General features: G+C 40.8%; 8 protein-coding genes and 1 long non-coding RNA gene across 10 annotated transcripts in view; 1 reads left to right on the top strand and 8 right to left on the bottom strand.

The window, feature by feature from the left end:
- Positions 1–73: 73 nt before the first annotated feature.
- On the bottom strand, positions 74–1515 carry LOC108624259 (odorant receptor 4-like; the record flags this gene model as incomplete). Its single annotated transcript, XM_018023419.2, has 4 exons — positions 697–1515; positions 483–582; positions 303–413; positions 74–229 (listed from the first exon to the last, which is right to left on the bottom strand). Coding segments are annotated over exons 1-4 (1149 nt in total), but the record flags the coding sequence as incomplete, so codon positions are not given.
- An 807-nt stretch (positions 1516–2322) lies between these two features.
- Positions 2323–4093, bottom strand: LOC108624260 (odorant receptor 82a-like). Of its 2 annotated transcripts, XM_026812968.1 has the most exons (6): positions 3235–4093; positions 3049–3148; positions 2883–2987; positions 2660–2815; positions 2524–2576; positions 2323–2447 (listed from the first exon to the last, which is right to left on the bottom strand). In XM_026812968.1, coding segments are annotated over exons 1-6 (1221 nt in total). In that variant the 5' UTR covers positions 4041–4093; the 3' UTR covers positions 2323–2446. The 2 variants fall into 2 exon arrangements, with proteins under 2 accessions (XP_026668769.1, XP_017878909.1); XM_018023420.2 differs by lacking the exon at positions 2323–2447 and having other exon boundaries at positions 2520–2576.
- Positions 4094–4431: 338 nt separating this feature from the next.
- Positions 4432–6309, bottom strand: LOC108624262 (odorant receptor 2a-like). The gene is made up of 5 exons (XM_018023423.2): positions 5457–6309; positions 5283–5382; positions 5089–5199; positions 4862–5017; positions 4432–4794 (listed from the first exon to the last, which is right to left on the bottom strand). Exons 1-5 carry the CDS (start codon positions 6254–6256, stop codon positions 4741–4743), a joined length of 1221 nt encoding a protein of 406 aa, XP_017878912.1. The 5' UTR covers positions 6257–6309; the 3' UTR covers positions 4432–4740.
- Positions 6310–6647: 338 nt separating this feature from the next.
- Positions 6648–8525, bottom strand: LOC108624261 (odorant receptor 2a-like). Its single transcript, XM_018023421.2, has 5 exons — positions 7673–8525; positions 7499–7598; positions 7305–7415; positions 7078–7233; positions 6648–7010 (listed from the first exon to the last, which is right to left on the bottom strand). Exons 1-5 carry the CDS (start codon positions 8470–8472, stop codon positions 6957–6959), a joined length of 1221 nt encoding a protein of 406 aa, XP_017878910.1. The 5' UTR covers positions 8473–8525; the 3' UTR covers positions 6648–6956.
- Positions 8526–8646: 121 nt separating this feature from the next.
- Positions 8647–12532, top strand: LOC113464234 (uncharacterized). The gene is made up of 3 exons (XR_003389080.1): positions 8647–8760; positions 12004–12342; positions 12421–12532. It is a non-coding gene; the product is annotated as an uncharacterized LOC113464234 (long non-coding RNA).
- On the bottom strand, positions 8926–10659 carry LOC108624263 (odorant receptor 9a-like). The gene is made up of 5 exons (XM_018023424.2): positions 9704–10659; positions 9530–9629; positions 9336–9446; positions 9109–9264; positions 8926–9041 (listed from the first exon to the last, which is right to left on the bottom strand). The coding sequence occupies exons 1-5, from the start codon at positions 10510–10512 to the stop codon at positions 8988–8990; spliced, it is 1230 nt and encodes a 409-aa protein (XP_017878913.1). The 5' UTR covers positions 10513–10659; the 3' UTR covers positions 8926–8987.
- A 437-nt stretch (positions 12533–12969) lies between the features above and the next one.
- Or35 (odorant receptor 35) lies at positions 12970–17138 on the bottom strand. Its single transcript, XM_018023418.2, has 10 exons — positions 16039–17138; positions 15869–15968; positions 15571–15681; positions 15348–15503; positions 15239–15280; positions 13787–14625; positions 13610–13709; positions 13432–13542; positions 13192–13347; positions 12970–13123 (listed from the first exon to the last, which is right to left on the bottom strand). The coding sequence occupies exons 1-10, from the start codon at positions 16842–16844 to the stop codon at positions 13070–13072; spliced, it is 2475 nt and encodes an 824-aa protein (XP_017878907.2). The 5' UTR covers positions 16845–17138; the 3' UTR covers positions 12970–13069.
- Positions 17139–17491: 353 nt separating this feature from the next.
- On the bottom strand, positions 17492–20090 carry LOC113464235 (odorant receptor 82a-like). Its single transcript, XM_026812987.1, has 5 exons — positions 19288–20090; positions 18212–18311; positions 18032–18142; positions 17818–17973; positions 17492–17755 (listed from the first exon to the last, which is right to left on the bottom strand). The coding sequence occupies exons 1-5, from the start codon at positions 20088–20090 to the stop codon at positions 17699–17701; spliced, it is 1227 nt and encodes a 408-aa protein (XP_026668788.1). The 3' UTR covers positions 17492–17698.
- Positions 20091–20565: 475 nt separating this feature from the next.
- Positions 20566–21251, bottom strand: part of LOC108624256 (odorant receptor 4-like) — a 2524-nt gene continuing 1838 nt past the window's right edge. The window contains exons 4-5 of the mRNA XM_026812977.1: positions 20751–20906; positions 20566–20667 (exon numbers count right to left, since the gene is read on the bottom strand). Of these exons, the coding sequence (XP_026668778.1) occupies positions 20617–20667; positions 20751–20906 (207 nt within the window). The 3' untranslated portion in view covers positions 20566–20616. The remainder of the gene's footprint in view (positions 20668–20750; positions 20907–21251) is intronic.

The following is a 21251-nucleotide window of genomic DNA, read 5'->3' as shown; positions in this document are numbered from 1 at the left end:
GTAAAATTTCGATTGTTGTTTAAGCCTGTTATTCGTGTCATCGGATTATGATTTATATTTAATGTTTACGTACAGAGCTGAATGTGTCTATTGATATTTCGAATATCTTCCCACCCGTAAGCTTCGGCGGATATCTCGATATACCAATCAGAATTATTAAGTCCTGGGCCTTCTTTTCTGGTAGGTTGTACCATTCTATATTGTAAGTCGCTTCACCAAATTTTTCGCCCTATTGAGAGAATAATTAATTTTATTGCTCTCGAAAGGGATGTAAGTGCGGATCATTGAAAATCGTACGACACCTCTTCGACAAGAAGATCGCCCGCGTAACAAATTATGAACATATTCAGAGTCATCGAAATCCACGAGCCAACGTATGTTCCGAGCGCTATCAAATCAACGTCTCTCCACGCCTAAAAGAAATCATGTACTTAATTAAGTGCATACGCAATCTAGTACTGCTAAACACTAATGCCGTTTACCATAATGGAAAGATATTCCATAGTGCATATAAGAAGAGTCGTGGTCGTTACTTCCAAAAAACATATCTCTTGCATCGCATACGCGACGCGTTTCGCGTATCTAAAAATATTTACAGATATAAGTAGAAAATTGCTATATCGTGGAACCAGCGAGGAAGAAGTAATCAGTTTTGCTATGTGAAATAAGAATCGAACGATAAAGTGATAGACTTACGTTAATATCCCAACGTGATTACTGACGATAAGAGGTAAGAGACTTTTCTCCTTGTTATTCTTCGCATCTACAACCATATCTTCCAACAGTGCCATTTGAATCTGAAGCATTCCGCGAGCATGACCGACGAAGGTTGCCATTATACCGCACAAGGCTGTCTCTACGCCTACAGAGAGACACGCGTAAGCGCAGTGCGCGCTGTATATCATTTGGTAGATAGGTGCCGAGTAAATGTCATCAATAAACAAGTCTAACCCGGGGAAAAGCAATGGTTTCACATCTTCAGTGGCATTAGTGGCCACAGACCACGGGGACGAAAACAAGGGTAAAACGGTGACGTAGCATATGCCGTTGATGTACAAGAGAATCGTAAACGCGAGGGTCGATTTATTAGCGATAGCTAATTTTTCGAGCATGATAGTCTGGTGTTCCACGGTTTCTATCGATTTCCAATCCTCCTCCATCTGTTCGATGCAATCCTTCAACGCGGTTGATTTCGAACAGAGATAATAGAGCTTCATTATGCACGAACTGCAGTAACAGATAGGCGCAAAAATCGTGATCCGCTCGTCGATCTGTTTCACGTAGAAAAAGCAGTAGTACGTTGTCGGGAGCAGCGCAAACAACAAACTGCCTAGACACGCTGCTATCAGTATCATCGAGACGATTCTCTCGATTACGCCGTGGTAGCCGTTTATCAACGGCCAGACACCGATTACCTTCAGAAGCAGTCGACAATATTTTAGACTGTTCCGTGTATTTTTCTGATAATTATTATTCATCGTACGTCTCGACTGATTCTTAGAAACGTCTTAGTATCGTCGGCGTAGTTGTTCGACTGATCGAAGAGCATTCTCTTGACAGCGAATCTAAAGACGCAGGCGCATCGCTACCGTTCAAAAAAAGAGTTTAATTATGCGACGTATTGTTCTATAGAATGTATCAAGAGTGATATCGACTAGCGAACTTATACGTCGACGCACGTGATAATGCATACGATAAAAAGAAAAGTAAAAGGTAGAAGAACCGTGGAGGTTTTTTCGAACGAAGTATACTGTCTCCTCTCGTTGGCCGTTGGTTGAGACCGCAAAAAAAGACAAGAGCACGCGAACCGCTTTACCAGGTTCTACAAAGTTCGCACAAGTTTGTATCTGGGCTGAGAAATAATTGACAACGTTTGAAGTATACGAGGGACAGATGCAATTTCTTTCTTAATATCTCATCAGATGCGAAACCTGACCAGAAAGTTTTGCGTTTAGAAACTGTACGACGAATATACGAATCTGCAAGTTAAAGGATTACACTGCTAATTCTTTGGCTGTGAACTGATCAATTTCTGTACACTCAAATCTTTCGTCGAAGGTAATCTGCATACGAAAGAAATTCGTCAAAATATATGTAAGATAATCTTTGTGGATAAGATGTAAGTAGATATTGAAATTTGAATAAATTATAATTTCAATGTGTTTATTCGTTTCGTGTAACCATACATGGTGATAAAACGTTAGATTTCGGGTTTGAGCGATTTGAACGGTTACTTGTTACGTCATATACTCACACTGGTTAATTTTAGAAAATGGGTGAGTATTGAAAACGATTTACTTAGAAGGATAAACGATTGGTATTTTATTGCTAATATAAATATTTTGTTGTTACATTCATTACGAAATGTTATTGTTAAGTTAGTGTAACATTCCTGCAGTTATAATACGATACATTCGTACTTTCCATTTAGTGTTAGAAAAAAAGATCTGCAAAATTATTATTTGGATCATTCGTTAATTAAAAATAGATAACAGTGAATATTGAATGATTAAAATGAATTACCAATTCGTAATTGTCAGTATTAAATTTAAATAAACAACCGACGTTTTCACCACCTGGAAATTATTGAATGTTGATCATACCTAATGTTACAATAAACAAAATAAAAAGTGAAAAGAATGGATTACATTTTACTTACATTACCGAAAGTGTCCAAGGATAACTGAATTATTTTTCCGGCAGTAAGTTTCGGAGGATTCTGCGATATGATGTTCAGTAGAATAAGATCGTGAGCTTTCCTCGCTGGCAAAGTGTACCATTTGATTTCATAGGTAGTCGTACCAATTAGGTAAAACTAATCACGATTGTTAATGACGTTCAAAACGGTTATTTAATTTTTTCTAAAAATTTAATTTTTGTACCTGCTCAGAGAGAATCTCGCCTATGTAACAAAATATAAATATATTATAAGTGAAGGAAATCAACAAGGTGGCATAGGTCAACAGTACGACTGCATCCCTCCGTCCCTGAAAGTCGGTTTGTCGGTAACATATTTTCTGAAACGATTTTCATTTTCCGATTAGTTACCATAATAGTGTAGTACTCGAGTATGCACATAATCAACGTGGATTCCACGATTTGGATGAAGCATAATTCGCGCAAAGCTTTCTCGGTGGTCTTCGCAAATCTGTAACAGCCACACATATCTGTCTTTTTACTATTTCCCATAAAGAAAATATAAAAGAAAATCGTGCAAGTTTTCATCATTCTCACCTCAAAATCTCCACATGATCGTGAACAATGGTATTCAATAGATCATCGTCTTTCATTTCGATTCTCTCAACTAACTCGTCCAATTTGACTATTTGTATCCGAATTTGACCGCAAATATGAGTAACGAATACCGCTGCGAAACTGTACGCGGCCGTCGTAACAGTGTACATAATCATAGCCGCGAAACAGTGAGTAAAAAACACTATTTCATAGGTAGGACTCGACTGCACATCGAGGAACCAATCGTAGCCGGGATACGAGAGTGGCCTAAAGGTGCTATTATCTTTGACACCCTCTTTCGACAAGAACTGCATAACTGTATGAAAGGACATACCACCTGTGTAGATGAAACTGGCGCAGATGGTGATTAAATTCCTGCTCATTGTCATATACTTTAACATAATTCCCCGGTGGTTGGGGTCCTGCACCGTTCTCCAATCCTTCTCCACGTGTTGGATGCACCGTTTCAAGGGGGTACTTTTTATAATGAGACAGCAGTATTTCAATACAGAGGACACACAGAAACCCACAGGTCCGAACAGCTTCAACTTCATCTGTACGCTTTTATTCACATAGAGGACATAGTGGCCGGACGGTACGATGATGAAGAAGATACTCGAGAAGCACGTGACCATTAGAACCGCGGAGACGAAATAATCCAGTCTGCTGCTTCGACCGGAAACAAGCGGCCAAACTCCGATCGGCTTCAACAGCCACTTGCTCAGCTGTAGCGTGTACTGTACGTCCCTTACAGAATTCCAATTACTTGGCTCTTCCTTCGTGTCATTGCGTGACTGATGGTGCATGCTGACTGCTTCAGTACACGCTGTCGACTGAATGACAGTCTGAAGTTTAGTCACAATGCTGACAAGAACGCAAGCGCGTGCTTTCTCTGATACGAACATCGACCACATGCGTGTGCCACACACGGTGCATATTACAGTAGGGGGACATCAGTCGATAATCAGGGGACGTTTTTTGCTCATTAATTTCAAACTCTCAGTTCGTTGGGGAGTACGCACCGGTGTATAAGGGGAAATCGAATGTGTAGAACAAAGGAACTTGGGCTGAGAACTATCACTTTTCTGGGATAAGTACGTATGCGTCGCCATAAAATTTTATGTGGATTGTCGTGAATAGTGTCCGATTCATATATGTAAATAATTGTCAATACTACTGTTATGATGAATACTTCAAATGATGAATTTATTCGTTCTCTGGTTCAAATGAAGTATCGGATATTGTAACCTATTACAGAAATAAAGTAAGTGTTAACAAAAACAGACGTCGACAAAAATTTGCTCAACAAGTGCTTTATCATTCGCTAGCGAAGGTATTTGAAATTCACATGTATGCCAGTTAAAATCTACGCAAACTCTGTAACATGACGTTAAGTTTAATTAAAATAATAATGACTTCGGATAAAATGTCAAATCGTCTGTTTGAAAAAATTTGTAAAAAATATTATATCATTCTGCAATTTAATAGCATGGGCGAAAATATGTTTTACTCCGTAAACGTTCGAAGCAGATTGAAGTAAACTACCGATGTCTTCACTACCTGAAAGCATTTACCATTTTTCAATCCATTCCCTTGAACCAATATTGTTTCAGTAAAAGAAACTTACGGTGCTGAAGGTTGTTAAAGATAATTCGATTATTTTCCCGGCTGTAAGTATCGTCGGGTTTTGCGATATGACATTCAATAGAATAAGATCGTGAGCTGTCTTGGCTGGCAGATTGTACCATTCAATCTCGTAGAAAGCCACACCAATTTGCGTGCACTAATTGCGACAGTTAAGCATAATTTATTAATGTTTCATACAGGAAAACTACTACTAAGGAAACTATCTACCTGTTCGAAGAGAACTTCGCCTATGTAGCAAAATATGAATATATTGAAAGTGAAAGAGATCAACAAAGTGGAATACGTCACTATAGCGACCGCGTCGCTGTTCCGCCATTCCTATAATAAACACTACATAAAATTGTTTACCATTACCATATAATTTTCAATCGAATTATATGAATAAGGTTGAAATCGTTTACCGACAAACAATAGTATTCGAGCATGCACATGTTCACCGTCGATTCGATGATTTGAATGAGACATATCTCGCGCAAAGCTTCTTCAACGTTTCTCGCAAATCTGAAATTCGATGTTGTAAGTTACGTAAAAAATGATCATTTTTCACCCCTTGCTGAAGAGTCTTCGATTCCTACTTGATAATCTCGACGTGATCATGAATGATGATCGCCATCGGGTCGGGTGTAACATCGTTGTTCTCCACTTTCTGGACCAATTCCTGCAATCTCTTTATGTTTATCTGAATCTGGCCGCAGATATGAGTAACGAAGATCGCTGCTAAACTGTACGCGGCAGTCGTAACAGTGTACATAGTCATAGCCGCGAGACAGTGAGTAAGAAACACTATTTCGTAAGTAGGACTCGACCGCACATCGAGGAACCAATCGTAGCCGGGATACGAGAGTGGTCTGAAGGTGCTATTATCGTTCGACAAGAACTGCATAACCGTGTGAAAGGACATACCACCTGTGTAGATGAAACTGGCGCAGATGGTGATTAAATTCCTGCTGATCGTCACATACTTTAACATAATTCTCCAGTGGTTAGGGTCCTGTACCGTTCTCCAATCCTTCTCCACGTGTTGGATGCACCGTTTCAAGGGGGTACTTTTTATAATGAGACAGCAGTATTTCAATACAGAGGACACACAGAAACCCACCGGTCCGAGCAGCTTCAACTTCATCTGTACGCTTTTATTCACATAGAGGACATAGTGGCCGGACGGTACGATGATGAAGAAGATACTCGAGAAGCACGTGACCATTAGAACCGCGGAGACGAAATAATCCAGTCTGCTGCTTCGACCGGAAACAAGCGGCCAAACTCCGATCGGCTTCAACAGCCACTTGCTCAGCTGTAGCGTGTACTGTACGTCCCTTACAGAATTCCAATTACTTGGCTCTTCCTTCGTGTCATTGCGTGACTGATGGTGCATGCTGACTGCTTCAGTACACGCTGTCGACTGAATGACAGTCTGAAGTTTAGTCACAATGCTGACAAGAACGCAAGCGCGTGCTTTCTCTGATACGAACATCGACCACATGCGTGTGCCACACACGGTGCATATTACAGTAGGGGGACATCAGTCGATAATCAGGGGACGTTTTTTGCTCATTAATTTCAAACTCTCAGTTCGTTGGGGAGTACGCACCGGTGTATAAGGGGAAATCGAATGTGTAGAACAAAGGAACTTGGGCTGAGAACTATCACTTTTCTGGGATAAGTACGTATGCGTCGCCATAAAATTTTATGTGGATTGTCGTGAATAGTGTCCGATTCATATATGTAAATAATTGTCAATACTACTGTTATGATGAATACTTCAAATGATGAATTTATTCGTTCTCTGGTTCAAATGAAGTATCGGATATTGTAACCTATTACAGAAATAAAGTAAGTGTTAACAAAAACAGACGTCGACAAAAATTTGCTCAACAAGTGCTTTATCATTCGCTAGCGAAGGTATTTGAAATTCACATGTATGCCAGTTAAAATCTACGCAAACTCTGTAACATGACGTTAAGTTTAATTAAAATAATAATGACTTCGGATAAAATGTCAAATCGTCTGTTTGAAAAAATTTGTAAAAAATATTATATCATTCTGCAATTTAATAGCATGGGCGAAAATATGTTTTACTCCGTAAACGTTCGAAGCAGATTGAAGTAAACTACCGATGTCTTCACTACCTGAAAGCATTTACCATTTTTCAATCCATTCCCTTGAACCAATATTGTTTCAGTAAAAGAAACTTACGGTGCTGAAGGTTGTTAAAGATAATTCGATTATTTTCCCGGCTGTAAGTATCGTCGGGTTTTGCGATATGACATTCAATAGAATAAGATCGTGAGCTGTCTTGGCTGGCAGATTGTACCATTCAATCTCGTAGAAAGCCACACCAATTTGCGTGCACTAATTGCGACAGTTAAGCATAATTTATTAATGTTTCATACAGGAAAACTACTACTAAGGAAACTATCTACCTGTTCGAAGAGAACTTCGCCTATGTAGCAAAATATGAATATATTGAAAGTGAAAGAGATCAACAAAGTGGAATACGTCACTATAGCGACCGCGTCGCTGTTCCGCCATTCCTATAATAAACACTACATAAAATTGTTTACCATTACCATATAATTTTCAATCGAATTATATGAATAAGGTTGAAATCGTTTACCGACAAACAATAGTATTCGAGCATGCACATGTTCACCGTCGATTCGATGATTTGAATGAGACATATCTCGCGCAAAGCTTCTTCAACGTTTCTCGCAAATCTGAAATTCGATGTTGTAAGTTACGTAAAAAATGATCATTTTTCACCCCTTGCTGAAGAGTCTTCGATTCCTACTTGATAATCTCGACGTGATCATGAATGATGATCGCCATCGGGTCGGGTGTAACATCGTTGTTCTCCACTTTCTGGACCAATTCCTGCAATCTCTTTATGTTTATCTGAATCTGGCCGCAGATATGAGTAACGAAGATCGCTGCTAAACTGTACGCGGCAGTCGTAACAGTGTACATAGTCATAGCCGCGAGACAGTGAGTAAGAAACACTATTTCGTAAGTAGGACTCGACCGCACATCGAGGAACCAATCGTAGCCGGGATACGAGAGTGGTCTGAAGGTGCTATTATCGTTCGACAAGAACTGCATAACCGTGTGAAAGGACATACCACCTGTGTAGATGAAACTGGCGCAGATGGTGATTAAATTCCTGCTGATCGTCACATACTTTAACATAATTCTCCAGTGGTTAGGGTCCTGTACCGTTCTCCAATCCTTCTCCACGTGTTGGATGCACCGTTTCAAGGGGGTACTTTTTATAATGAGACAGCAGTATTTCAATACAGAGGACACACAGAAACCCACCGGTCCGAGCAGCTTCAACTTCATCTGTACGCTTTTATTCACATAGAGGACATAGTGGCCGGACGGTACGATGATGAAGAAGATACTCGAGAAGCACGTGACCATTAGAACCGCGGAGACGAAATAATCCAGTCTGCTGCTTCGACCGGAAACAAGCGGCCAAACTCCGATCGGCTTCAACAGCCACTTGCTCAGCTGTAGCGTGTACTGTACGTCCCTTACAGAATTCCAATTACTTGGCTCTTCCTTCGTGTCATTGCGTGACTGATGGTGCATGCTGACTGCTTCAGTACACGCTGTCGACTGAATGACAGTCTGAAGTTTAGTCACAATGCTGACAAGAACGCAAGCGCGTGCTTTCTCTGATACGAACATCGACCACATGCGTGTGCCACACACGGTGCATATTACAGTAGGGGGACATCAGTCGATAATCAGGGGACGTTTTTTGCTCATTAATTTCAAACTCTCAGTTCGTTGGGGAGTACGCACCGGTGTATAAGGGGAAATCGAATGTGTAGAACAAAGGAACTTGGGCTGAGAACTATCACTTTTCTGGGATAAGTACGTATGCGTCGCCATAAAATTTTATGTGGATTGTCGTGAATAGTGTCCGATTCATATATGTAAATAATTGTCAATACTACTGTTATGATGAATACTTCAAATGATGAATTTATTCGTTCTCTGGTTCAAATGAAGTATCGGATATTGTAATATCGTCTGTTTGAAAAAATTTGTAAAAAATATTATATCATTCTGCAATTTAATAGCATGGGCGAAAATATGTTTTACTCCGTAAACGTTCGAAGCAGATTGAAGTAAACTACCGATGTCTTCACTACCTGAAAGCATTTACCATTTTTCAATCCATTCCCTTGAACCATTATGGTTTCAGTAAAAGAACCTTACGGTGCTGAAGGTTGTTAAAGATAATTCGATTATTTTCCCGGCTGTAAGTATCGGCGGGTTTTGCGATATGACATTGAGTAGAATAAGATCGTGAGCTCTCTTAGCTGGCAGATTGTACCATTCGATCTCGTAGGAAGCCACACCAATTCGCGTGCACTAATTGCGACAGTTAAGCACAATTTATTAATGTTTTGTACAGGAACACTACTATTAAGGAAACTATTTACCTGTTCGAAGAGAACTTCGCCTATGTAGCAAAATATGAATATATTGAAAGTGAAAGAGATCAACAAAGTGGAATAAGTCACTATAGCGACCGCGTCGCTGTTCCGCCATTCCTACAATAAGCACTCCATAAACTTGTTTACCATTACCATATAATTTTCAATCGAATTATACGAATAAGGTTGAAATTGTTTACCGACAAACAATAGTATTCGAGCATGCACATGTTCACCGTCGATTCGATGATTTGAATGAGACATATCTCGCGCAAAGCTTCTTCAACGTTTCTCGCAAATCTGAAATTCGATGTTGTAAGGTACGTAAAAAGTGATTATTTTTCACCCCTTGCTGAAGAGTCTTCGATTCCTACTTGATAATTTCGACGTGATCATGAATGATAATCGCCAAGGGGTCGGGTGTAACATCATTGTTCTCCACTTTCTTGACCAATTCCTGCAATCTCGTTATGTTTATCTGAATCTGACCGCAGATATGAGTAACGAAGATCGCTGCCAAACTGTAGGCGCCGGTCGCGACAGTATGCGTTACCATCGCGGCGGAGCAATGAAGAAAGAAAACGATTTCGTATGTAGGACTCGACTGTACGTCGAAGAAGGCATCGTATCCGGGATAAGCCAATGGTCTCACTGTGTTGTTACTCTTGCTCCTCTCTTTCGACAAGAACTGCTCCACCGTGTGATGCGACATTCCGCCCGTGTACAGGAATATAGCGCAGACGATGATCATATTCCTGCTGATCGTCACATACTTTAACATAATCCCTCGGTGGTTGGGGTCCTGCACTGTCTTCCAGTCTCTCTCGACATGCTCGATGCACCGTTCAAAAAACTGTCCCTTTAGTCCAAAATAGCAATACTTCATCGCGGAGGTCATGGAGAAGCTGACCGGGCCGAGCAGTTTCACTTTCACGTGTATACTATTCTCGCTGGAAAAGATAAAATTGCAGCATGGCACGATAATGAACAGGAGAGTGAAGAAGCACATGGAAAATAAAATAAACGCGATCAGTTTCTCCAATTGACTAGTGCGCTTGTAAATGACCGGCCATATTCCGAGCGGCTTTAACAGCCACTGGCACATCTGCAGGGTGTAATGTATGTCATTCTTGTAATTGGTGTTCAGCTGCTCGCTGATACCGTTAGCTGATCGATCGTACATGATCGCAGCTTCGGTGCACACTGCCGACTGAAAGACAGGGCACACATTCGACGCAAGCGCGCCACCCTTGGTTTCAATAAATTTTAATGCACACGCAGAACTTTTCTATGTGCTTAAAGATTCGCTATCAGTACGCAAAGAGGGGAATCGTTAGTCGATAAGATAGCGTTTATCCATTTTTTGCTCATTAACATATCATTTCGACGTTCGCTGGGGAGAGCGAACCCGAGGGTAGTCAGCTCAGGGGAAAGGCAACGTTACGTCGTAAGGGAACAATAATCGCTCGATCGTTGAAACGGTAATTATCCGTTTGAGAGACTCGCGTGTATTACCTGTTTATAGATAATTTGACACGTGCCAGTTTCATCCTAGTATGACATTGTCTTTTAAATGATTTCGCGTAAATGAACGCTGGAAATTGTTGGTCAGAAATTTTGCCGTTGGAAATTATTGCCTCGGGGAGGTATAGAGTGCGAGCATATGGTCACCGTCTGATAAAAGTGGATTAATTCTGATACGTGTACTGTTCTATGGATTGAAAAGGGGTAGAAATGTTGCGTGTAATAAACTCGTAAGAAAGAACGGTAAAAAAAATTGAACGCTTTTTTTCCAGAGTTATAGCCTTCCTTTCCTTGAGTTTAAAACAGTTTATACTTGGAAACGGAAACAAATTAATAAACCGTTCCAACAGTTTGAGACAGAAAAAAGTAGTGTAGTTTTCATTGTTCCCGAAGGACATCGCACTTCGTTTGTACCCGTTTTGTACCACCTTCACCTTCGTTTGTACCCCCGGGGTTTCGTTTGTTCCGCGATTCGGACACAGCACGCGTTCGCGGATTTCGAACATCTCGAAAAACGTCGAAGATAGCTTCCACTCTATTTTCCGTACAAACGAACCCCCGGGGGTACAAACAATACTTAATCGAATGACCAATGGCAAATTGCGATATCTTAAAATGAGCTGTTACCTGTTTTTCACACCACCCTTAACTTTCACCTTTTAAGGGTACAAACGAAATGAAGAGTGGTACAAACGGGTACAAACATAGGGAAATCGAATGCATGGTCGTTTTAATTATTTTTTTTAAAGTCGGGTTCACATAGGTATAAATCTATGTATGTAATCATTTCTAATAATTTGATTCTTCTTTTTAAACATACGCTATCAGATTTTTAATAACGATTACCATCAGACACTAATATTCGAGGAAGCATACTATCAGAGTCGACACGACTACTTTCACTAAAAATAACTGGCCCAACGTGTCTTGTGTGTTTCGCGCGAAACTGAAATCTTGCAAGGATCGTATATACATACATTTTTGCTATAGACTTAATTCGTTAAAGGTTCATTATTAAGCATCTTACCTTAGAATCCGTACGTGATCCTTAACGACAGTCGCTAATTGTTCATCCATAGCTTTCACGAACATTTTCCTCTCATTCGTCAAACTTACCAATCGTAACGGCTGTATTTTTATCTGTCCACAGGCGTGGGTGGTGAAGATTATGGTGAAATTGTTTGCGGCCAGCATGATGCCACCAACAACCATTACGTAAAAACAGTGCAGACAAAAAATGATCTCGTAGGCGGGAGCGATCTGATCGTGAAGTTGCCAATGATTATATTTTTCGAGAGGGACGGCATGATAGCGTGATATGACAATTCGCTTATACCCATGAAGGCTGCGTATCAAAGGCTGATCAAGCTCTGGTCCATTATCACGTTTCTAATCATGATTTCGTGATCATCCTGAATTTGCAACCGCCTTCAATCTCTCTCTCTACGTGTTGAATGCAACGTCTGATCGCCGGTTCCTTTACGCCAAGGTAAAAGTACTTGTTTATGCAGAACAGTAAATTACCGAGCAACTTGATCTTCACGTTCATGTCTTTCTCGTAAAACAGCGTGTAAAGACCGAAAGGGAAGATGACGAGTTACAATACCACAGAACAGATCAAGATAATTATCGCGAATACCGTTTTCTCCAGTTTGTTCGCGTGACGGGTAAACGAAAGGGTAAATGCCAATCGCATAGTTTGAACATATGTCGTTCTCGTAGTGCTCGTTCCATGCACGATCGCTCAACCGTGGTATCGGATCGCATGCTAACGCCTCCAATGCACGGCGTCGACTGAACTATGTACACATTTTTAGGGATAACGACTACGAAGAGGCTCGCGAAGGGACGCAAGCGCGAGATTCGATGAATGGAACTTTATTTGCTGGTCGATAGTAAACTTGCGACAATCGCTTCTGACCAAATTTCGTGACCAGTCGACTTTACACGATTTCCATTCGTTTCGTTTCGTAGAACGAGACAATGGCTGGAATCTAAGATACAGTAAAGTTTTGGGGTAATTGCTCTATACTACATTTAGTGCATAGGTGAAGTATCAAAAGAAAAGTTATTGACACGGTTTAGTTTGGGATAGGTAATGTATAGATACGTAAGATCTGAAAACGTCTTATAAAGAATAACCGTTCTAAATTTTAATAAAGTGATCATTTCGTTATAGTATTACAAAATATACCGTCACGTTGGGAAACATATTTTCACGTGGTCAGCGTACGGAGCAAGCTCAAATACGCCAATGACGATTTTAACATCTGTAACAGAGAACGTTCGAATGAGAAATACCAATTCATCAATCGTAAGATAAACATGTAACACTTACGTCGCAGAAGTTGCCTAAGGATAGTTCAACGAGCTTCCCAGCTGTTAATTTCATTGTACTATTCGACATAGCGAATAGCAGTATTAAACCGAGAGCTTGTTTTCCTGGGATACGATACCAGTCAATCATGTAAGCCGATAGACTGAGTTCCTTACACTATAATGCCAATCAAAACTGTCGCACGTTCCGCAAATATTCAAAGTAAAATTCATTGACTGATAACACAAAGATATAAAGTACCTGTTCGGATAAAATTTCACCGATATAACACAGTATAAAAATATTGAACGTAAACGATATGAGTAATGTGCAATACGTCAACGTCCCTATAGGCTCATTCTGCTCCCATTCCTAAAATACTGACACCACATATGAGATATCGTCACATTCAATGTATTAACACTTGAGTGATCGTTACCGTGAGCAAATAGTATCCTAAAAAGCATATGTTCATGCTGCATCCCACGAATTCAACGAAACATATCTCGTTCAGAAGCTCCTCGATCTGGGATATAAAACTGAAAATCGTTTATGACCGATCGACGGCACGATTACCGTTAATAATGATCTATAAAATATTCTAATCATCCTTTACCCCAGTATCTGTATATGATATTCCACGATATCGCCTAATCGGTCTCCGTGCGTATCCCGTTGCTTCTCCACTATCGTTCTGTCGACGAGCTTGTTCAGCTTTATCTCGATAATTTTGAATTGGCCGCAAACGTGCATGACGAAGACTGCGGCGAGCCCACAAGCACCGACGGTGACTGAGTAAATAACGAACCCGGACAAGCATTGCATCAATTGTACGATCTCGAACGAGGGGCTGGTACGCGGATCGAGAAGCCCGCGGTAAATCGGGAATGCTTGAGATCTCACCGTCTCGTTATCTATAATCTCCGTGCGTTTTGTGCACAGTGGCATCACGGTGGTGTAGAAAAATCCACCGGAATACATGAACACGGCGCAGAAGACAGCCAGGGATCGGCCGAACCTCGCATTCTCCCTCATCGTCTCTTTCTCCTCTTGGTTCTGTTGCAAATAGATGCGCGCCCAATCGTCTCGCATCATCCCGAGGCATTTGGCAATTTCTGCACCGCGCGAGACGAGGATGTAATACTTGATCGCTGCCATAACGCAGAAGCTGAGCGGACCGATCATTTTGATCTTTGCGTCGAGATCGCCTGTTTTGTCTAACAGGGTGCACAGGGCGCATGGCACCAGAAGGAAACTTATCAAGAAGGTGCTGATACATGCGAGGATCACGGAATTGATCTTTTCCGGGGTAGTTTCGTATAGAGCGATCGGCCAGACACCGATTGACTTCAGAATCCAGCGGTTCATTTGCAAACTGTACGTCCAATCTCGGTCCCACGGATTCGTAAGAGTAATGGTCATGGTGACAGTAACCAAACGAAAGTTCACGTACAACTAACAGGCGAGACAGGCGAAACATCGATTACTAATAGCTTCTGTATCGCGCATGTGCTGGCTCTTTTTATTAGTCTTAACTAATAAATAGATTCGCGATGCTCGCTGCCAGCGCGGTTCAACTGTCCTTCTACCCACCAGTTGCTTCGAACCGGCGTGCATATACAGACAGTAAAAAAAGCGTCTATAATACAGACAGTAAAAAAACGTCTTCGTGCACTTCTACTTTCTATGCAGACGGTTTTTATCTTTTTATTTTCCATACGACGTCTGTTAGTACCGTGGTCTCTAGAAACTGAATCCGTATGATACATCAACTATTTATCGTAAGACCTTTTTAGTGACTTTATATTAAGAGTGAATACTTATGCTAAAAAATGATTGATAATTAGTTCACATGTTTGTTCGTTTTTATATTAGCCGAAAAATGAGAAGAGTCGCGCGTTGTTAAGTAGCCTCTGCGAACGAAACTGCAAGTCATAGTATTTATTCAAGGCATGTTCGACTAAAACAATTTATGCTATAACAACAATATTCAGTACTCTGTCTATATTAATAAACATTTTATATTTTTCATATTCATATTTTTTAAGGATACAAATCGTCATACTACTTGTCGAAACAGATTTAAATAGGCGACAGCCGATCTTATCACCTGGAATGTCAGTATCGTTAACAAAAGTAACCCGATACATTTAAACGTGATTGATAAATCGACTTACACTACCGAATGTGTATATAGACATGTGAGCCATTTTTCCAGCTGTGATGTCAGGAGGCACGCTGGATCTTGAAATAATTAGGATCAAATCAAGGATATGCTTCTCAGGTAAATTATACCAGTCGGTCAAGTAAACTGCCTCACCGATCTTTTGACACTGTCAAGGAATGTCGATAGGCTTCCTAAATAATTATTATTCAATCGTTAAGTCGATGATATATTACCTGTTCCGTTAGTATTTCGCCGATGTAACATATTGTAAAAATGTTGAAAATCATGGAAATAAGAATAACGACATATGAGCTCAGAGCTCTCACGTCGTGATCAGCCCATTCCTAATAAATAAATATTCCAAATGACTTCTTATTTTTACATTAATCATAGCGTATTTTTTTTTTTTTTTGCATAGATCATTTCATCTCTAGACAGTTTTTCTTCGAATGAAACATTCGATTAATTAATTTTTATCGAATAATCTTTAAAGAACGTGTTAACATACATTTCCTTATCCGTTTAGCCTACCATGAGGATGTAATATCCAAGTATGCACATATCCAGCGTACATTTGAACAATTCCGTGAAGCATATTCGAGTCATCACATCCTCAATACGGTCTATGAAACTGCGGTTAATTTAACGCTTATTGTTAGTGAAACCCGTCAAAAAATCGGCGGTCAAATTTTACTACTTACCTCAGAACCCTGAGATGGTGCTCAACGATCACGCCGATCTCAGTGAAAGCATCGTTGCTATTCTGATCTTTAAATTGGTTCACGAATTCGATGATCAGAGACATCATTATAGTCAATTGACCGTGAGCGTGTGCCGCGAACACGGTCGCGAGGCTGAACGCGCAAATGGTGCTCTGATTCACGATAAATCCCGAAACGAACTGCGAAGCCAGCACAATCCCGTACGTCGGGTTGGTATCGACAGGCAGCAATTTCATGTACACCGTGCAGGGTAACGTGCGTATGGTCTTGGTCTCGTTCCCAATCTGGATGTCGATCTTCGTGAACCCCGACGCGACGCACCAACATAAAACGCCACCCTGCATGAAAACGGCGCAGAAGGCAGCCACGTAATGACCGATCTTTGCGTTCTTCGTCATCACTTGTCGAGCATCCGATCTTGTGATAATGGTCCAATCGGTTTTCACATGTTCAATGCATTCGCGTATCGCGCTACCCTTCATCAGCAGCGTAGTATAATTTATACCACCGACGAACCAGTGGCTGAGGGGACCCGTAACTTTCAGTTTCGTGTAGAAGGTTTCAGGTTCCAAGCAAAGGAAGATTATGCAAGGGATGACGGTGAATAGTATGAAGAAGTAGCAAAGGATGTTTAAAACGCGGGAAACGCTTCTCTGGCACATCGAGGATGATTGGGAGGGTGGCCAGATGCCTATCGAATTCAGATACCATTTGACTACTTGCAGGCTGTACTCGCCGCTACCCTCAAGGTACTCTCCGACTTTCTGTACGGTCTTTTTTTCCATCGTGCACACTCGATGAAGTCGTGGGTGCAACTGAATTTTTGTATCACCTTAATGCTCCGGGATACACGCTTGCGCGGATTTTCCTAAACCTATTGCATGCCCCCTCGATCGATTCGTCTAGTCGGTTCGTACGATTTGTTCCAGCATACGCCCGTAAATTGTACAATATTGTACATGATCTAGACTGGATGAAGACGGTCGATCTTTTTGTCGCACGGGAAGAAGTAGTTCGTTTGCGTCTAAGTAATAACACAGTTTGTTTGTTTTTTGTTGTGTTGATCTGCCGGCTGGACGACAAGGATTTGGTCTGTTATACGACGTTTAACCCTATACGTTGTAAAGTTGTTGGTAGTCACCGTGTGAATCGGACAATGTGCATGTAGAACTTGAGGCTTCGCGTGGGACGCCGAAACTTGCCAAGTTATAAATAAAACTGCTCTCAGATAGTGGAAGGACTCTCTGAGTCGCAGTGTCCGCTTGCGTGCAGAAAACTTAGGTGAAAATAAAATAAAAAGCTTTCTCTAACACTGGTCGTACCGTTTCTCAAGTTGAAAGTACTTTCACAATGGTTTTGTTGAGTGAACAGTATTTAAAGACGACGCTCAAGATATTTTCATAGGGCAATCGAAATTGGGAATGGAGGTAATTTAATATTATTAGATTAGATTAGATTTTCATGGTATAGTATTATACATATTGTCAAAATACAAACTTTTGTGCGGTTTCTTAATTAATATGTCGTGACTGTGAAATGAATACAAATGATCTTTAGGATATACAAATTATATTCGACACTGAACTTGTTCATATTTCAAACTTTCAATGCTTGTATATGAGTCCTTTACGAATACATTTTATCTCATCGTCATTTGTCGGAACATATTAAGGTATGCGAAACTAGTTTTCATCATCTAAAAGAATAAAGTGCCATGTGTAGACAGATACGTGGATTGCGTAAAACGAGTTGACTTACCTGGCCGAACGTAGAAACTGACATGTGGATTATCTTCCCGGCGGTGATTTCAACGACCACGTTCGACCGAGCGATGACGAAGATCAAGTCTAGGATCATTTTATCGGGTAAATCATACCAGTTCGTCATGTAAATCACATCACCGACGTCATTGCACTATCAATAATTTAAATCTATTATACTTATTAACAGATTTTTAATTACATTATTGTACCTGTTCCGCTATTATTTCGCCGTTATAGCACATTATAAACATGTTAAAGCAAATGGAGATGAGAACTACGAAATACGTAGTCAGTTTTTTAACTTCTCGATCGTCCCAATCCTAGGAGTATGATACGATTAATCATAACTGTGTAAGCAATGTAATTACGAGAAGAGTGGAAGATTATACCATGAGAATTAAATATCCAAGTATGCTTATGGCCAGCACACACCTTAGTAATTCTAAAAAATATATTCGGTTCATCACTTCTTCTGTAGTCGACACGAAACTGAAATGTTAACCCGGGATGTAATCAGAAAAGTAATCTCTTCATTAACCCTTGTCTGTTCATTGCGCATATTTGTCTTCGTTCGTATGTGCAATGAATTTTAGACTTGCAAATGCAAGTGATGGTGATTATTCGAAACACACCTTACGACAAAACTATAAAACATTTATGATTGTAATGGGAATGTACATGTACACATAAAGTAGTTGCTCAGGGAAATCTAATCGATACATTTCATGTTTTTTGCTGGTGGTGATTTTTGTTAGAATGTCCCGCCATTTGCAGAATGCGTCGAACATTCGTTACATTAGGCCCAAACTCTGTTCCACGAGAGAGTATAAACCGTCTGCGTATCTTGCCTCCATTGCCCAATCGTATCCTTCATAGTAATTGGTGTACGGGTCTACTTAGTACCAAACAAGGACCGCCTTGGGCCATAAAAATGGATTTTCCTTAAACCTCCGAACCTCTACAGGGCTTGGCAAGGGGTACGTATATGGGGATGTTTGTCGTCGACCAGCGCCAATGACTTATTGCAGAGGGCGTGATCTCCACAAAGCTTACGGAAATTGGTCGGCAGACGAGGAACAGAGTTTTTCGCAAGTAAAATCTCAAAACTAGTGTAAGGAATTTTAATGGGAGGTTCCTGACATGATTTTAAACAACATTTTCCTTTGCGAAAAAGTTGTCCGAGGCGTGGTTGAGGAGTTATTAACAAAAAACATCGACCAATCAGAGCGCTTGGTTCGCGCGCGCTCCGGCTCGGGAGCGTTGGCTCCGATCCGGCCGGCCGGCCTTTCACGCGTTTGAACAAGCGCTCCGCTCAGTACGAAGCGTTTAATAAACTACATGAATAACAATGCAAGGAAATTGTTGTTCGTGCATTATTGCGGAGTGTAAAATCGTATAGTAAAAGTACAGTAGAGCTTGATTTTTACTCATTGCGAAGTAGTCAATAAAATTTGATAAAGCTTACTTTAACGTTCTTAAATGATGTTCAACTAACATGCCAATGTCGTTAAACGTAGTTGTCTTTTTCGGTTTTTCCGATCCGTTTACGAGCTCAGTGATCCGCAGCATGAGGATATTAAACTGGCCGCGCGCGTGAGCGGCGAGAACGGCGGATAAACTGAAAACTCCGACTGTAGTGGAATTCGCGATAAATAAGGAGAATACCTCTGCGAAAAGCATAATCTCGTTTGTGGGGCTTTTGTTAACGTCGATTAGCTTTTTATAAACCAGTACGGGAAGCGGGTGCACGATCCTCGTTTCATTTCCCACTCGGATCGTTTCGGTGTTCAATGCTGTTATAAAGCAAAAAGCTAAAACGCCGCCTTGCATGAACGCAACGCAGGACGTAGCCACGTACCGGCCGAATTTCGCGTTCTTCAACATCACATCCCGATCTCTCTCGTTCATTGCCCTTATCCAATCTTTCTCTATGTATTCGAAACATCTGCGTATGTCTTTTCGCTTCAACAACAGTATCGTGTAATTGGCGATGCTGACGAACCAGTGACTGAACGCAGCGATCATCCTCATTTTTATGTGAAAACTGTCATCTTCCAGAAATAAGTATAGCAAGCATAGAGCCAAGAAAAAGGTCATGAAACTGTAGCAAATTGCGTTCACAATGTACGAAACGATTTTGTCGCGTCTCGGGGTGCACGGCGACGCGGGCCATATTCCGATCGGTTTCAGAAGCCATCGGTTTAGTTGAAGACTGTAGTCACTGTGACTATCGAGATCCGTCTTCACACTTACAGATTCGTTCGCCATCGTAGCTACCTACTCATCGAGAGTCTTCGGGGAACTGAACCAATCGTCTGTCACGAACGCCGCGTCAGCGGTGCGACGACGCGACGCGTTTGCACCTGGGTGCAACTTGCGGCTGAACGCTTGCGCAGTTTTTTTATGTGACTGTACAGCGTACTGTGGATCGATTGGTTTAGTCGCTCGCTACTTGTTGCAGTGGTGCACGCAACTGGATACGCTTCGAGGAGTGTCGGAAGCGATTGGAGAACGACAAGCACGCAACAAAGAGTATTTGTGGATAAAGTGAATGTGTCTATAGAAGGGTGACTTAAACGCGTGATAAGCACAAGTTTCAAATAGGTCTCGCTAGGGAGGCTCTAGAGTAGAGGCAAACCATCTACTAATAATTGTGCTATAATCGTGGGGACATAAAACGGATAACATTTATAAATTTGTAATAAAAATACCTAATATCCAGTGCGTACGTTAATTTTTATATTTCATAATAGTACATATACATATCCTAAACTACATATAATGGTACATTTTATTAAGTCATGTTTCGCAACAGATTCAGGTATGCAAACCCGGTTTTCAACACCTGGAACGGCATATCATTTGAAACACATAATGAAACAAACACGTTTGAGAAAATTTATGTTAACTGTAAGAGAAACGACGTACATCACCAAACGTGTATATGGACATGTGAAATATTTTGCCAGCGGTAATTTGAACAACCACGCTCGAACGAGCGATGATCATTATCAAGTCGAGGATATGGTTGTCGGGTAAATAATACCAATTCGTCATGTAAACCACTTCACCAACTTTCCTGCACTGTCAATAATCGCACTATTAGTCTGTATCGGGATCTCTTCTGAGTCGTTTCTTCTTCATTTTGTATTAACCCTTTCGCTACGGACACTGACTATAGTCGGCGGCTGTGAGACGTGCTGTATGTACGGGTGCCGACTATAGTCGGCGTCCGAATATCTTTTGAATCTAATAGCTCGTACTGAACTAAATCCTGCATATTTTACATACGAAATAAGAATCTTCAATTTTTTTCTATTGGATGGTAAATAAACAATACAATACAATACAACAATACAATACAAGTATTTGTAAGGCACAAAACTATAATAGAAAACAAGGATTATAATATAAAGTATCTAAAAAAAA

The sequence above is a fragment of the Ceratina calcarata genome, unplaced genomic scaffold, assembly GCF_001652005.2.
Source record: "Ceratina calcarata isolate Rehan_Ccalc_2016 unplaced genomic scaffold, ASM165200v1 scaffold304.2_split_2, whole genome shotgun sequence".
Classification (NCBI taxonomy): Eukaryota; Metazoa; Arthropoda; class Insecta; order Hymenoptera; family Apidae; genus Ceratina; species Ceratina calcarata.
This window is presented reverse-complemented; position numbering and strand designations above follow the sequence as displayed.